Source organism: Lygodium microphyllum, chromosome 1 (genome assembly GCF_053477565.2).
Source record: "Lygodium microphyllum isolate KBCC chromosome 1, Lygodium_microphyllum_v1.1.10, whole genome shotgun sequence".
Lineage (NCBI taxonomy): Eukaryota > Viridiplantae > Streptophyta > Polypodiopsida > Schizaeales > Lygodiaceae > Lygodium > Lygodium microphyllum.
In genome coordinates, this window is record NC_141135.1 from 18,042,547 (window position 1) to 18,061,590 (window position 19,044).

Here is a 19,044-nt window from a genome sequence, read left to right on the forward strand (position 1 = left end):
CCCATAATGACTGGGATAACTATACCACCCTACTTATGTTTCATATTCCCATATTCCCATATTCCCCAATATGGTGTTTAGATATATTTGTACATTGGGAATATTGGGGAAAATGGGAATATGGTTATGCTCGGTTTATATCTAAACACCATATGGGAATATGGGAATGCTGGATTTATTGGTTAGATTTAGGTATGATTTTATAAGTGTTTCTCAAGGCTTTATACAAATATATGGTGTTCTCAAGGCTTGATTTGGAGTTATGGTATTCAAGTTATGGCAAATCCAAAGATTTGACCACGTGTCCCAAACTTATGGGAAATTCCCATATTCCCCAATATGGTGTTTAGATATAAGGAGCAAGACCCTTACTATCTCACCTAGCCACTATTGTTGTGGTTGTATTAATGTTGGACAGTAGCCCTCAGGTAAGTTACTCATTAATATATGTGTGTATCACGTGGGTTCAAAATAATGTATTTTTAAAATACCATTTTTATACATTTTTTTACATACAAAAGGGTGTAATATAAAGGGGTTATTTATAGATTGAATAAAAAAGGGCTATGTTTTATTCAAGAAAAATTCACATATAAGGATATTTATAAATAGGCCTTGAACACATGTGATCTAGAGGATATACATATAGTAACTTCCCCAAGCAATAGCCCTAAACTCCTTTTAGTATATAAAGTGCAACGTAGTCCCAAGGATAATTTGTCTACTTTGATATATAACCACTTTATATTATCTCAAGATGGTGAATGAAACTTAATGTATTATGACCTTTGGATAGTTTGTAATATACTTCACAATGAATATGCATAGTTTAAAACTCTTTACATGCTTTGGCAATGCCCATGTTATTTGAATTCTGAATGTTTAGAATTAATTGTTGGATATTCCTATACCACTTTAGGTGGTATGTCTGTACTTTAAAAGTAGTTTTTGTTTTTTTGAAAAACCACTTTGAGTGATAGAGCACAACTTTTTATGTGGTTCAATATTAATTCTAGATGTGCTATACCATTAAAAAATTATTTTCCTATACCATTATTAATTCTAGATGGTGCAGGACCATTATCTATTAAAATAAATGCAAGTGTTTTAATTGGAACTTGAATATGTTTCACATTGATCTCACACTTGTGGAGTGAACAAGGCCTCCTATTCCCACTTGTAAGTTTTTATGGCCCTTCAAACTTCAGTAAAGTAACAGAGTTGTAGCTTTTTTATTCACCCCTAGCCACTTAAGTTTCATTCTTCTGAACGTACTCCAGAATACTTAATGCTAACACTGCAGCACTACACGAGTCCAAAAGATGTGGCCCATTAAACATTGTGTTTCCGACGGTGATGCACCAAATTAAAGTGGTGTTGTATCACTTTTTGAAGTATTAAACAAGATGATGAAATTTGATTGAGATAAACACATAAAAATAATATTTTAAATCTTGAAAACTTGCATTACATGCTATTTTGTGTTGCCTCATGGTTTTTTTCACATCTTCACATGTGATCTGTTCTTGCACTTCCTCAATGGCTACTTCTTTCAGGAAAACAAAATCATGACAATTGTTTTATTTGCGATGCATAATTTTTTGTCTTAGAATATTCATTCATCTTGTTCATTTCTCTTGAGCTCTTCAATGATTTGCAATCCCATACATAACAGTCACTCATATGCTAAGGTGCACTCCCTTAGAGTCCTATTGATGAGTCCTTCAATGCATAATTTTTGGGCTTAGGATATTCGTTCACACAATTCAGTGCTATTGAGCCCTTCCATGCTTCCATCTTTTACTTGTCATATGTAACAATCGCACAGTTGTATTAATTCTCAAGAAAGCAAGCACAAGTCAAGTAAATACTATTGTGCTTTACACTCATGAGTTAGAGTCATTTTGATGAGTACCCTAGCCTCATCATGTTCTCTCATCCCATTTTGTGAGAAAAAAACCCAACTAATTTCCATGCCACTAAGACCCCCAATGTCTAGTGACAAAGCAAATTGATCATTTTGATTTAAATTGTGAAAATTCCAATGTTTTGTAAAGATAATCCCTTTATCTATTAACCCTTGATCATGTTAAAGAAAATAATATTGCACAAATAAGGTGTCATGTTGGTTTTTATTATTTGAGACAACAAAGTGCATGGTCTTCTTTGTTGCACTCAATGTGATGTAGAAATAAGATGACAAAAATAGTGACTTGCTTAGTATACCAATTCGTTGACTAGATCTCATTTTGCTCCTTGAAGGAGTAGTTCTTTGCACACTCTATGATAGAGACCACCACTTGATCTAGAAACAAAGAAATGGAATCCTTGAACTATTGTGCTTACCACCTAAATATGAAATTGTGAATGATATGCTTGTTTAAGTGGTCTCAATACACTTGTAAAATTTCTATAGGCAACATTTACTTCTAGACAATGTCTTTCATAGTGCTTTTCTTACCTTCATTTTCTAATCCACTAGTACCCACTATATTTTGAAAGACCTTAACACATGCTTGCTTACTTTGCTTAAGATCTTCTCTTGAATAGAACTAAATGTTATAGCACATGCATTATTTGTTCCCGGTAAGCATTTGTGGTGATGGAAACCATGATAAGAAGAAATATGGTAGAGGATAGACTCTTCTAGACCTTTACACAAGCTCATCCTCATATTTGCATTTATAGAGGAATATCAAGATACTTATGAGAAGCTTAAGAAGCTCTAACTATTGCACCTATTTTACAAGCCACATTATATTGGACTATCACTTTCCATGTGCATATTGATGCATAAAAAATGGCAATTATAATGGCCTAATGCCAATTTGGTGAGAGTATGCTCTAGATTTCCAAGTGAGCTTTAATAGTCAACAACTTAAAGTGAAGCTTTAAAAAGTTACTCTACAACCACAATAGAAGGTTAGGGAGTGCCCATGCAACTAAAAATTAAGACTTCATATTAGCTTTTGGTCACCCCATTCACTTTCTGTGGTGATCATTAAGCACTACTTCACCACATAAGCATTTCATACATTACATGAAAAATTTCATGTCTTCACTACTTGAATTTGATTTCTATATAGTGTTGAAAAGGGGAAGTATTATTACATAGCAAACCACACACCCCATGTGATTAGAGAAGAAGATACCTTGGGCTCAACAATAATAACCTTCCTCAAACCCACTTGTTTTTTATCCAAAAAGTAGAGACTAAGCTCTTCAAGCTTGGATTTACATATATTGGGAAGATGACACAATTCAAAACCTTGAGAATGGACTACTTGTTGAAAGACTCATCGAGAAAGTATAATTATGTAGGATTTTGCTTGACTTGATTGTATCAACCCTAATCAAATCTTAAAATAGTTTAGGTGAGGATGAGATCTTGGGAAGAATTTCATTGTATGTGCAGACATTGTTTTGCAAGAAGCACAAAGATTAGTAGCTTAATGCGATTGCCATTGTTGAGATCACAGCATGAAAGTGCTACAATCCTAGCTTTGGTGGCCAAAACTATTTAAAAAATGTAGATTTATTTGTTAAGCAATATGATGTGCACCAAGTGGAAGTAATGTTTTGATCAAGAAGATGGGTTGAAATTGACAACCCATCATTGCCCAATAGTCCTTCAAGAAGTGGTATAGACTTCATTGGCCCCATTAGCACCACTCTCTGCAATACTTGCAAGTGTGACATGTTATCATTGTTATGGATTATCTAACATAGTGGGGCATAGCTAGAGCCATAATAATGATGATGATAGTATGGAATAGAGTGATCAAGAGACTTCTACAATTATAGAAACTCATGCAAATGAGACTCTTAGCCACTCATGTTCTAACATTAGAAAAAGTAAGGAGAAATGTTTAGTACAACAAATAGGTCCAAAGAAAAACTTTGATGCAAGACACTTTGTGATCTTGTAATCGGTTCATGGACATGAGAAAAAGATGAAATTTCATGATCTGGGACAATTTTGAGTTTGTTGCATCAACACCTCAAGAAATGTGAAGTTGAGGCCTTAGAGTGAGAGGGAATTAGAGATCAAGATAAGCACCATCCAATTTTTGAAATTCTCGCCTCAAAGATGAGACCATCTCTCAAACCTATCTTAGGGCTAAATTTATTGAATGCATACTGGACATGCTATTCCCAATACCCTCACATATGAATTTTGTGCCTAAGTAGGGAAACTAGGTCTTGTGCCAACCATTACCAATATCATCCCACATGAATATAAATAGTATATGTTGGGTATGTGTAGGGTGCTAATGACTATTGGAATAGATATTGTGCCTATCATGTCTATGCACTTCCTAACCATGAGAATGTTGGGAAAGAAGTTTTTCTTAGCAAGGCATATAAAATTTACAAACAAATCACATTGAATACTCGATGAGAAATGTACATGTAGCTTTACTTGGTGCAAGAATAGTGGGAACCTTTAGTAAATGAAAACCTATTAAGCATGAAAGGTCAATAAATAATCCCAACTTAGGAAACATACAAGCAAGAGAGGAGGAGGCTTTGTAATGAAACTAGAAGAAGCCATTGTTGAAATATGCCCCTTCTAATAGGCTCATTTGAATTCCCCTCTATTTCATGGAAAAGGGGATATGGATTGTACCCACGTGAGGTGCTACTTGGACTTCCATGTGACAATGAGATCACTTATGACGTAGGAAATAGCAACTTGTCTATGCCTAGAAAAGAGACTCTATCCCACATTGCAACAGGGTCTCTACTCTATCAACATTAAGATTTTTCTACTATGCTAGTAGGTTTTGCCTTGATATTCCTTGTGGGTGATGGAGAGAAGCAAGATACTCCACACATCAAACGTCTAATTCTTTGTTATCTTGATAAGAGGAGAGAACCAAGATAATCCTTCCATTTGAGACATTGTGTGTTAGTTTTGATTTAGGAAATGAGTGACACCTAGCCAACTTTGTTTCGTTTAGCATTCAGTGAAAACAACAACAACAACAATAGGAAGTTGTTACAAATCAAAGAGACAAGAGATCCCTCCAAGAGTGTCCAACATAAACAAACTAGCCATGATATAAAAAGCCATCCATAGAAACTTTTAAAGGAGACTATGAGAAAATGTAGAAAAGCCTCAAACAATGATTCTTATGTTCCAACAATATTACATCACACAATCTAGCAAGGCAATCAATTGAGAAACTAAATAGGTAAATAAGGTATGCATATCTAAACCCCACTCCTCTTATTGGTTTCAAGCCAAACTATGTTAGGTAAACCCAAGAAATAGACATGTCCAAGGAGAGGAGGAAATAAGTAGGCTATTCGAAAGAATCACAAGAGATCTACATTGTGATGGCTAGTGCATATGAGCTCAATGATAGTAAAACAATAAATTAAAATGACAATATTATTGGCATGTTTTAGCCAACCACATGGGATTAATATGAGATTATCTATAAGAGAGCCTATGGAAGTAAAGGGACTAGCGAAATAGATCATACAAGAGGAAGTTCATTGCCTAATGCTAATCCATGCTTACCATAAAGGTCTTGACACACCCATAGAGGGATATAGAATCATGTTACAATGAAGGCATAAGTAACATACATAAGCCTTTCTTGATAAAGTGCATACAAATAGGAAAGCCCTCAACCTTACAAAAAGGTCATATCTTATGATCCTATTTATCTTTCTCTCACAATAATTCAACTAGTATCCAAAAGAAGAGCTTTGTATTTCTAGTCGTGTCGGAGAACCCAGAATGTTTTAGTATTATGCGGGTGAACTCTCAAATAAGTGCATATAGAATTTTAAAAACTAGGGTGCCTATGTAAATAAGATAACACCTTAGTAATATAAAAAAATCACACACTAAATAGAGAAAAAATCATGCACACTAAAGAGATCGCATTAAGATTACAAGACAATGCATCATAGAGAAAAGCATCAAGTCTAGCATTCAATGGCTAAGGGCTTGTTTTGTGCTATCATGGATAGTCTCATTTGTACATACCTATATGAAAATGGTACTAGAAAAAGGCAGTACCCTATGACCACAATCATTACCAATTTGTAAAGACAAAGTCTTTGTTTCAAAATGATATATATTGGTTGTAGAGTAATCCCTTCCTTTAACGAAGTTGAGATTTTTTTTTGTATTTTCATGTTGGATAAAGTATTATTTTTTGTTCAGGGATAAAATATAAATTTGTGTTGAGTTAATTACTCAAAAAGTGAACTTTTCTAAAAGAAATGTAAAGTTTCAGTGTATTCAAAGTTTAGATGTTTATTAGTAGAGGAACAACAAAAGTGTGATAAAATTATCTCTTAATATTCTATGGCCATAAACACTAATAGAATAGAAAGAAAAAGGTTGTATTTTTACATGACATTTGTTGATTCTAAAGGAATTCTTGAAGCAAGCTAACATATTTTGTCATCTCGGGTATGCTATGGGTTTCTCTTGATTTATTTTCTCCAAAAGCAAGTCTTGCTAGAAATATGATAGATATTTATTGATTTCAAATATAGTTTCTAAGTATTAAAACCCAAATCTTAGTATAGGGTAGTATTAACCCAAAAAAGCAAGGCCTAGTTTTTAAATCCTAAAAGAAAAAGTTAACAAAACCACCTATTGATGCCATATAGTTAACCAAATCTCAAATTTTGGAAAAAATTTGGGATCCTTTTGTGGCCTATATCTTTGCTTTTAAGATAACAAAAAGGGATGATCCCCTTTCTAGACCTATGTAACCATTTTATCCATAACACCAATTGTGTCTTATGCTTTTGAAGGAGTCTAGCAAGCCTAAATTTGTTCGATAATGAGTTTCATGCAAACTTGATGTTGGAATTGACTTAGGATTGTCACACCTATAATGGAGATAGGCCAAGCTAATAGCCAAAATAATCTTAGATCTTGGCAACCCATCTATGAGACAAGGGGTCAGATAACCACCATGTGGTGAATCATGACTCATGCCCACATTCTAGTGTGGTTTAGAATCATTACATCATTTTTTTAGTAAATTATTCACATTCCACATATGCTACTATTGAGTGTTATGGCTTTGACATATTTGTAATAACACAGTATTTCATTTGACTTGGATTTATAAGGACATTATGGCTTTGTCAAAAATCCCTTAATGTTATCTATAGGGTGGGTGGAATTATCTTTAGCAACAAATGGGATTTCTCTTCTACTTCCACATCAAAGAGAGAGAATGTGTACATGCAAATTTGGGTACATAAGTGTATGTGCATGTACATGGGGGTTATGGTTTCTTTAGAAGTTTCTTTTATGAAGCAAAAAACATGGTGTGGGATAAGATATCTAGGAGATATGCTATGATTTTATGTGGTATGGCATAAGTGAAATCTTACAATATCAATTATATGTACACTTTTATATGATGTTGATACTAGATCATGTGCATGCCCTTGAAATTGTACACACAAGATCAATAACAACATGACAATCTTAAGAAACATAATTTACCAGGTAAAACAATTCATAATTTTGCAACTCAAGAACAAAATTTATACAATGAATAATGATTGCACAATTTGTGTCTAGATCATTGGTACAATGTGATTCAGCCATGTAGACTTAGTTTAGAAAAAAAGGATGGGTAAATTGTATATATTTGAAGTGTCAATTGGTGTGAGGCATAACATCAACATATAAGTTTTGTTATTATGTTGGGTTGCACAAGACAGCATGGTCATGTCACTTTGGAAATAAATTGTAGTTTAGGATAGCATGTGTTCTCACAACTATGCTTTTAAAGAGGTTCCCATCATGATTAAGTATCAAAGTTTGACATTAGATAGCTCAACATATGAAAAACTCTTAGAATGTGTATCAATCTCACACCCTAAGTGAACTTGTGACTCTAAGTCAATATCCTTAGCCAATAGTTCCACCACTAATCTCATGGTTGGGCGATCATGAGGCAGTGCTTGTGTGCATTGGAGGGCTATCATGAGCAAGCGTTTCATTGGCTGCATATGTAAATCAATACAACTATCATGTAAACAAGACACACAAGCATGAAGATAAGGATCTAGTATCTCATCAACTACTTTGTTATTGACCATATTGCCTTGTATTTTGTGGTTTACCCAATTCACTATGTTGCCACTAGCACATTTTCCAATCATGGGGTCTAATGGTTCCTTTCCTGTCACCAACTCTAAAAGCACAATCCCAAAACTATATACATCACTTTTCTCTGTGACTCTTCGAACATAGTGGCAATGCTCTGCACATAAGAACAAAATAAATATCATCATATGATACCATACATACAAAGTATATAACTAAATCACCAAAATATATATAACATACAAATATTTGCTTTTTCAAACTCATCAAAGAAGCCCAAATATCTGTATAGCTTCTAGGGCTTGAATTGGCAAGTAGAAAGCAAGATAGCACACCCCATATCATCATTTTCTACTTTTTGCTTAAGATAAAAAATTACCTATCCAATTGTAGATTTCGCAACTACTAATGAAACAAATTATTAACTCATTGTATCACAAATGTCCATAATCATGATTGTATATGTGGCCATCTGGTAGACATTATTTTTCCATGCTCTATGGTACATAATCATTGTGGCAAGCCACCATCTTTATTCATTTTCCATGAGTAGACATTATAAAATTATGTGCCAAGAGTAGATAATCATTGTTTCAAGTACCAAACAGCCAATTTTCTAGCCACTATCTTTATTCATCTACCACCAACACTAGACGTTGAAAAATTATGTGATATTCATACATGAAAATTAAAAAAAAGACAATATTTGAATAAAATGCCATGACTCAATTGAACAAAATGAAATTTACAAAACTTATTGGGACAAGGGTGCACTATTGTATGCAAGAGCATTGCCCTTTTCACACACACACACACACACACACACACAAAATGTCCTTTATATTTAATTTTCTAAAAATAAAATATTCTTTCTCAAAAGGAAAGATATCCACACATTTCAAGCCTAAGTGGACCACTTAACTGAAGTTAATAGTGGGTAATTTTTTTTGAGATTTGCACTGCCTTGTCACCTCACCATTATATAAGCATATGTCCTAAAGGGAATTGCTAATAAATCATCTCTCTCTATAACAACACGATAAACTTGAAATTTTAATAGCAAATGAGTGTACTTTGTTTTGATGGAGATTTCCCAAGTGTGCCCATATCTTAGTTATTGTGAATACTCCAAGTCCTCTAAGGTTGTAGCCCTTGAGAGATGGACTATGTGCATTTGATAATTGGGTCAAATGGGTAAGAGTACACAAAGGTTAGTAGGGTGCACATCTAACACACCTTGCATTGACTGGCATGTTATAGATGTCTTATAATAAGATCTAAGGCACCATGCATCAAGTGATGCATTATCTAGGATACCAATAACCCCCAAATTGAGGACATTAACCTCAATTGGGGGAATCCCAAGAAGTCCAACATCTCCCCTATGTAGGCATGAGCACTTGACTCAATAATATAAGAAATATTCCTTGATGGGTATAAGCCAATAAATTTACCAAGGAACATTGGCATGGTGTACTCGTGTTTCAATAAGGTCTTTTTCGAGGTCAATTTATTTTGTGGGAGGATGGAAAGGAAATTCAAGAGAAACCTTATGGCCATTCAACTTTCAATTTATCCATGGATCATAGCAATCTCTTGGGAGGGCAACTTACCCCTAAAGGTTCCCCTCAACAATTTATGCATTCCTTATCAATGTATGGATGATTATCTCTTACACACATGTTGAACAAATTTGACTTAAATACAAAAGGGAGCACTTAAGAATGCCATTTAGCAATGTGTAGACATGCAATGCTATCATCTAGCCCATCAATCTATTGACCACACACTCTACATCTCTCCTCAATGTATGTGACCAATAATAGTATAAACTATAGTGGTTGTGGTAGCGAAGGAGGAAACAATGTGTGTTTTTCCATGGAAGAAATTTGTATAGGACAAACTATACCTTGTAGAGGTTCAATGCCCAAGACTTGTATGAGCTCCTAGATATAACATCAATGCCCAAGACTTGTATGAGCTCCTGGATGTAACCTTATTTGGGATTGATGTGGGATCAAGTGTGACACTACATGAAAACAAACAAATCCCCCTTGGTTTGCCTCTTCATGGCACTTGGATATGAATAAACACAAATGCAATCTTCCCCTTTTTTATCAATGCATTTGATTTTTTTCTCATTTTGATTCAACACACAACCAAATCTAGTAAGGCTTGGAATACACTAAGATGTCATTATGAGATGTGGAACCCAACTAGGATTCAATACTTTGAGATTCACCTTGTAGGTACCGTATTTCTAAAGGAGATAGAATTGAGCTTTGTATTATAGATATTAAGAATCTATATGATTTAATGATAGTTGGGAATGGAAAAGACCAAAAATTTGCTAGAGGATGCATCCTAGTTTTTGCTCTCTAAGTGTGATGGCCACAACATTGAGTACAAATATTAGAAATCCTTTTCTTAATTTTGAGGAGTTATATGCCATGCTATTGGTGGGGGCTAAAGTAATATGATGGAAGCAATGGAGATGTAACATTCAAGGCAAACCCCAAAGCTGAAGGTGAGAATTGATGAGAGTTAGTGTCCAACTCCATATTAGGGCCAGTGCCTGGGTAGACCCACATTTTTCCACATGCTTTAGGCTGAACTATTCATGTCCATTTTTCTAGGTCAACCATATTTTTGGTCCTCACTTATTAGACCCACCATCTTTTATGATCATGTCTAGATTCATGTTACATGCGTATATATTTATTAACCGTATTAGCATTTGCATGCTTGGGATTTTGACTTGGTCCATTCCATTCATCTCTTTTATTCTTATATTCATTTATCCCTTTTTTTTCAAAATCAAGTGGTTCCCCCTAGTTGTAAGCCACTTAGTTTATTAGCCCACTCACTCAGGTTCAAATCTTCCTTGTGCTACACCTAAACTAAATGATCGTGGGAAATGTAGGAGTTGAACCTAAGACCTTCTAGGTCACCACACATTCAACTTGATCAATTGAGCTATATCCATTTTGTCCTCTCTCTCTCTCTCTCTCTCTCTCTCTCTCTCTCTCTCTCTCTCTCTCTCTCTCTCTCTCTCTCTCTCTCTCTCTCTCTCTCTCTCTCTCTCTCTCTCTCTCTCTCTCTCTTTCTCTCTCTCTCTCTCTCTCATATTGTTCACCTTTTCTTGCATCCCTATATGTTGTTGAAGCTTTTGGTGAAGGTGTTTGTGAGGTGATTGTTGAAATATTGCACTCTAGACCTACATTACTTGAATGATTAACATATCTTGGTGTAGAAACATTCACCATTTCCTTTAGATGATTTCAAATCTTCCCTCAACATGCAAGCTTCTTTAATGCAACTAAGGTCTAATGTATTGTAGTCAAAGTGGTGTGAATGTATTATTTTACACAACATACCACTATTTGTATGTTGAATGGTTTGTTCTAGGCAACATACCACTATCTTTTTAAGGGTAGCTAAAATTGAGAACATTCTATCCATATTTTGTGCAATTTCCAACTAGCCTTTTGCGCTCTTCTTATTATCCATCCTTCCTAACCCTAATGCACATTCAAAACCTACATTTCAACCATTATGCAGATGCATTTTAGTAGCCTATAGTAGGTGACATTGATCCAACCAACATCACACAATCATCTATAGCCTTGGTGTCACCATCCAAGTTGCATTTTGTAGTTCTAGCAAACATGTGACATCATTACCACCAAGAGGTAGTGGTGGCAACTACAATTTATGATTTTTCCCATCTTAGTGATCTCCTCCATTTACAATTTTCTAGTGTTGATGTGTGTTAGGAGATATTTTTCCATTATTATTGTGATTTTATCACTCATGATTCATCATTTGTTCTTGACATCAAGTTGGTCAAAGAAAACTATAATTATTTGAAATTACCTAGTAAACATATCAGGAGATAAAAGTATTGATCCACTCCCAAATGAAGTTGTATCACAATGTGAATTTGTCTTGTTCAAGACAATGCATTTTTTATTGCCTTCATTTCCCTCATTTGTGAGAAAGTATTCTTCATAACAAGGTACCAAGAGGTTGCCCACTCCTTATGGAATTATTTCAAGGATAGGTATTCTTAAATGGACAACCTTCATTTGTTACTAGTTAGGGAGCAACTTTTCAAGTTCAAAATGGAAGGAGCACATCTCATTAAGCAAGCACAACACTATTATTTGATGGATTTGCAAGTGAAGGCTAGTAAGACCTTTAATGGCAATGAATATGATATGTATGTTTACACAAAATTGACAAACACTTTTCATTTATTGAAGATTGGCATTAATTTTCAACTAAATTTACCCAAGATTTGTAGGTCACACTTTACATTAGAAAAGGATATTGCATTTTCTACACCTTGAAGCTAGAGGGTGCCCTTGTATAATCATCATATACACCTTTAAAGATTTCCTTCTTCAATTTATTCACACTCTACTTCATGCCCACCTCATCGGGTAGAACCAACTAGACCACTCATATTGAATAGAAATGAGCACTCTTTAAAGGAGAAAGATCTTGGTCCTCTATTTTCCCATATTCGCAAGGCAATCTAGCTTTTACTTTGAAAGACAAGCCTCCATTTTTGTGATGGTCATTCTACCCCTTCCCTTGCCCCTTTTCTTCTCGAAGATCATCCTCTTGTTCCCTGATTGGCTTGTCCATCAAGTGAAGAAAGCTCTCATGTTGGTGCTCCACATTCCTCTCATTCAATTGTTTGTGCACTTTTTGTTATTTCATCATCTTCACCTACATATCCCTCTTCGCCATCCAATATGCCCGAAATTATTCCATTTTTGAGCCAATTCAACATGATTCTAACTTCTTGGATATCTAATGTCTATTTATACACACTCCTTATTATTTACATTGACTTGAATTAATCATGATACAATTTTTTAAAAGGATATTATTGATGATATCATAGAGATTTATTCAACAACTAAAAGGCCTTGTTTTGATCGTCTATTACAGGGGATACTTGCATTTCAATTCATGATATCTTTCAAGGGTTCAAAGCCCTTGTTTGAATGGTCTAATAGAGACATTTCTATTGATGATATCATTCAACAATTCCTTAGCCGTCTTCAAAAGTATATTTATCTAGCATTATCAAGCTCTTGGATTCTTTCCCACTTATCGTTTCTATAATTTTGTAAGGGGTTCAATACATCCTAGTTCTTCTATGGAGCATATTAAATATGAGGGCCCTTCATCAAAGTATATATGGTCTCACAAGATGTTCAAAGTTTAAAGGGTTACTTTTTCCACTCCAGGTATTGATATTAGAGTTCTTGCAATAACCATTTCTATTCTAGAGTGGGCCAATTTCATCTTCATTTAGGTCCTAGACGGGGTCTCCTTCATCCAAGGGCCTTAGGAAAACCCATGTAGTCCCCCATGGGACACTCACATACTTAATATACTTCTTATGGATTCCAATTTGGTAATGGATTGTTCTCTAGCCATCTTAGAGAATTCTCATGTTCCATAATGCTTCCTCATTTACTTATGATGGGATACCTTTTTGTGTTATAATCTTACACAATGGTGATATTAATTTGGGTTGCTTTCTAGCTCTAGTGTTTGAGATTTGGGTTCCAAGGGATCATGCCAACATACACACATTCACAAGATCATGACATCACATCTACATTGATATATTGAGTGTCATTGCCTTAGCTCATCCTATGCATTTGCAACAAATATTTCCATCATGGCATCACCCATTAGCCACCTTGGCGATCTTTTTTACCAAGTTGGAGTCTACCCTTTGTAATTGTATTATTTCATTTCTCAAAGGAAACCATGTTTTCCTCCTCATTTTGTGGAAAATATTTTGTGTGTGTCCCTTTCCTCTTTCAAGTTCTTCCCCAATATGAGACGAGATACTAGGAGTCTCAATCCAAATTCATATTTTGTGTCTCCATCTTAAATAGTTCAAATTCTTCCTCAATATGTTGTTAGAGTTGTACTGAGAGTGAGTGTCTAACTCTATAGCTAGGTACCCTTAATATCATGCAATGCCCACTCAAATGCACAATTTTTGAAGTGTTTTAGATTGGACCATTTAAATCTATTTTGTCAAATTAGGCATATATTTGGCCATCACTTATCAGTCCAATCGTCTTTTATGATTACACCTATATTAGATTGCACATATACACACTTCATTCATCATTCAACATCTATATCCAAGGTAGGCCATTCACTCATCTCTATCATTCTTGTTTTCTTCTTTCTCTCCTTGTTTTTCACTTCCTTTATGCCTCTTCCACCAAGACAAATAATGAGAAAAAGAGGTTCAAGCCAAGTGCCAATATCGTGGAAAGAATGGCCACATTGTGAAGGAATGGAGAAAAAATACAATGAAAAGAATGGCACTACAATGACTTTGCGGACATCGTTTAAGCTATATTGGAGTCGTTCACAATTGGGGATGCTTGTTTCTCAACTTGGAAATCAAAGGAAGATGTTTGTGTGGAAGCAATACAATTCTTTAAGGATCTAAGAGAACCCATCACTAGCAATCCAAAAAATGCAACATGCTCCATGGAAGGAACATGTATTGTTTTAGCTCTAATAAGAATGGAGAGTCTAAGAAGCTTTTAGATGTGTTTTGTATATGTTAAATCAACAAGAATGTAAGTACAGGAAATAATGTGAGAATGACAATACTTTGAACTTAACCAACTTGATCAATTATCACCGTGAAAAATTAGAAGATAGAGAAAGAGAGAGAAAAGAGTTGACACCACGTCAATGCCTCAGTTCCAAAAAGTAGCACTGTAATGAAGACTTGGGAAGAGCTTGTTGATGACTATGATATCAATGATATCCCAAGTGAGCTTATAAGGCTAGATTGGTAACTAAGAGTTTTAAGCAGGAACATGGTGTTGACTTCGAGGAAGTCTTTTTTAGTGTGGTCAAAATGATGACCCTATGCTTGGTACTAGTATTGGTTGTTGGATCTTTATTAGATGGATGTAAAGACGGTCTTTCTACATGGGGACTTGCATGATGAGATTTATATATAGCAATGTAAGGGCTTTGAGAAGAAAAGCAAGGAACGCCTCATGTGCAAGTTGAGAAGGAATCTTTATGGCCTCAAGCAGGCACCTAGAGAATGGTACCATAAGTTTTATGCTTTTATACATTCACAAGGATATAGTTGTACTACTATGGATCCATGTTTATCACGAATAAGGTTCATGATGGTAGTCTTATGATGTTGGTACTCTATGTGGATGATATGCCTATTGCTGGGAGTGCTCATGACGATAAACTGGATACCTTGCAAACTCAGCTCATGAAGAGTTTTGAGATGAAGGACATGGGAAAGGCCTTGCATATTCTTGGGATGCATATCACATGCAATCGCTCTAAGGGGCTCCTTTATCTATCAGAAAGAGTATATCCAAAAAGTCCTTGAGTAGTTTCTTATGCAGGATGGTAAGCCTATTGGATATCCTCTTCCTTCTCATGTGAATGTTAGTCAAGCTGATTGTCTGCAGTCTGATGAGAAGAAGGTTGCAATGGCCAAGATCCCTTATGCATCCAGAGGGAGAAGTTTGATATATGCCATGATAGCAACTTGTCCTAAATAGCATTTGTAGTGGGAGTTTTGGCACACTATATGGCTACACCTTGCAGATGGCATCATGATGCTATGAAGGGTATCATGAGGTACTTGAAGGGCATAACAGCTATGTACATGTGTTATGGTGGCCATGATATAAGAGTCATCCGACACACTAACTCTGATTATGCAGGACATGTAGATATAGTAGGAAGTCCACCTCTCGCTATGTCTTTACCTCTAGGAAGAGGTCAACAAAAGTCCCCTCTTGGACAAGAGATTTTGGTATTAGAAAATCAAAAAATAATCAAATCTATTAAACAAGTCCTACCTATTAACATTTGCCTTTCTTTGGTTAAATGAAAGTAGTTGCATATCAAATCCTGAAAATCCTTTGGTCATAAAAATTTTGTAATATGAGAAGTGCATACCTTGTAATAGTTAGAATCGATGTCAAATCCTTAGTGATGTAGTGGTCTTGGATTCTAAAACTTGGAAGCTCACATACACCAATAAGTTTCATCTAACATGAGAAAGGTGACAAACCCCTTTCTCAACATAGTCAAAGTAGATGTCAAGTCTTAAAGAATGTGGTCGCCAATATGGTTTTTTGGGCTTGGAAGCCCATGCACATGAAAAGGTTCACAATATTTTTTACAACTTTAAAGCAAAAAGCTTAGAAGAGTCAATCCTCACAAGATTTAAAAACTCATAAAAAGACCAAAAGTCCTTCCACTATTGATTTCGATTTTCACAATACTTTTATCTTGGCAGGTGCATGTAAGAAATGCAAGTCAAATGATATTATCAAGTGTTCCCTTAGAGAGATAATGTGCTTGTAGAACTCAGTCGAATGGAGAAATAATGGGATGATGTCAAATATATCTCTCCTTTGACAATGGTCATGGACATGTAGCACATTGGTAGACACAAGCTTCACAATATCAAATATACATCATGCTTTTGAGGAATCTCTTCCTTCAAGGAGACAAATGTCTCTCTTAAATCTCACACTTGCAAATGTATGCATTCACACGTGCTCTTTACAACATCCCTTAGTAAATTATGTTTCTTGGAGCCAAATTTGTACCTTGGATATAGTAGTATAGCTCCTATCAAAGCTATGCTATTATGTACAAGGTATAATTTGGCTTTAGCAAACTTTAAATACATTTGTCATCCTCTTCTTTTATTTATTGTCCTTACATCTCTATATTCATAGGTACAATTTGGAAAATTTCCTTGTTATTCATAGTCCTTACATCTCTATTTTCATAAGTACAATTTGGAAAGGTACCATTTCACTTTATCAACTCTCTTTGGGTTTTTCAACCTTTCTTTTATTCATTGTAGTTACATCTCTATTTTCATTCCAATGATACAACTGAGATTCCTTTCTAAAAATGATAACTTTAAACATAAACCCCAAAGGAAAGTATTTACAAACCAACCAATGAAACCACATATTCATACAAACATTATTCATAGAGATCATAAAACTTAAGTACCAAACCCTTGGATTTCCCTCAAGGGACAAAAATGTACCATTTGGCTTTATTAACTCTCTTTACGTTTGTTAGCCTTTCTTTTATTCATGGTACTTACATCTCTATTTTCATTCTAATGATACAACTTAGCCTCCTTTCTAAAAAAGATAGCTTTAAAGATAACCCCAAATGAAAATATTTACAAACCAACCAATGAAACCACATCATCATAAAAACATTATTTCTAGAGTTCATAAAAGATAAGTACCAAACCCTTGTGTAGCCTATAATCTTAGGGTTAGCCATTACCTGGAGCTATGTAGCCAGGAGTACCCATAATATCAGTGGTGTGAAGATGGTTTTGGAGGATCCTAGCAAGGCCAAAATCCGCAACATGGGCCTCATAATTGTCATCAAGAAGAATGTTTGCAGACTTGATGTCTCGATGGACGATGGGTGGATTGCACTCGTGGTGGAGGTAGGCCAAGCCTTGGGCGGCGCCCAATGCGATCTTGTATCTAGCCAGCCCATCTAGGGGACACAAAGCACCACCATTATCATCATCACCACGATGACCATGGAGGGCATCTTTCAAGCTGCCCTTGGGCATGTATTCATACACAAGCAAGTTGAGGTCGGAGCGGTTGGAGTAGCAGCAAAGGAGCTGGACGATGTTTTTGTGTCTGATGCGGCCTAAGGTTTGGATTTCTGCAGCAAAGCCATGGTCATCCTGCAGGATGCCTGATGTTTTCTGATGATGGTAATCATGCTCTTGATGTTTGGCATGTTGGTCATGGTGATGTTGGTGATGACCTAGAGGGTGATTATCTTGATGGTGATGATAATATTGATGCTGCTGCTGCTGATTCTGTTGAGAATGATGTCTTTGTTGCTGATGGCCTTGATTATGGTTATAATTATGTTGATGACCTTGCTGATGACCATGTTTTTCTCGCTCATGACCTTGATAATGGCGATGATTATGATCATGATCACGATCACCATGGCTATCAGCCTGCACGTACAGTTGTTTCACAGCTACAGTCTGGCCGTTGCTCATGGTGGCCTTGTAGACATGGCCGAAGCCTCCTGCCCCCAGGAGGTTGCCTTCCTCCGACTTCTGCTCCTCTATGCTGCGGATGACCTCCCATGGCTGAAACCCTAGATCCTGGAAGGCCATCCACAGAGGCTCCTCGCCTCTGGCCGCAGCGCGAAGAGCCCGCCTTCTGTGCCGCCAGCACAGGCAGAAGAGACCCAGTGCAAACAAGATAGCAGCCGCACTGACCACCTCTATCAGCACGATCACCAGCAGCTTGCCAGTACTCTTCTTGACCATCCTTGCATGATAGAAGCACAGGCAGCTGCTGCAGCAGCATTATAACAGTAGGCTGGCTTATTACATACATGATAGCCTAGCCCCCCCCTTTGCATAAGCTTATTATTAGATACATGCCCTAGCCCCAATTTGTATATATTTTCTGCAATCATATGATACAGACCCCCTTCCTATACCTTATGCAGGCTTAGCATGATAGCCCCCTTTCCATAGCATTTTGTACCCTTATTGTTTTATACAACCTTAATATATTAAATGCCCTAAGATTGAGTGCATGATAGAGACCCCTTCCTTTACCTTATGCCGGATATAACCCCCTTCCCATAACATGTTGTGCCTTTATCTTATGTACCCTTAATATGATAAATGCCCTGAGATCGAGCAAGGACATAGATTCCCCTTCCTTTACCTTATGCAAGCTTGACATGGTACAACCCTCTTTCCATAGCATGTTGCGTTTTTATCTTATGCGAAACTTAATATGATAAATGTCCTAAGATTGAGTGCTCCCTTGCCACTTTCCTTCTTTAGAATTTCCCTCCACTACGCCCTC

At 36.0% G+C, this 19,044-nt stretch overlaps 1 protein-coding gene across 1 annotated transcript; it reads right to left on the reverse strand.

The window, feature by feature from the left end:
• Positions 1-7,550: 7,550 nt before the first annotated feature.
• On the reverse strand, positions 7,551-18,668 carry LOC148040879 (receptor-like protein kinase HSL1). Its single transcript, XM_087672407.1, has 2 exons — positions 17,465-18,668; positions 7,551-8,258 (listed from the first exon to the last, which is right to left on the reverse strand). The coding sequence occupies exons 1-2, from the start codon at positions 18,489-18,491 to the stop codon at positions 7,807-7,809; spliced, it is 1,479 nt and encodes a 492-aa protein (XP_087528533.1). The 5' UTR covers positions 18,492-18,668; the 3' UTR covers positions 7,551-7,806.
• Between the last annotated feature and the right edge of the window lie 376 nt (positions 18,669-19,044).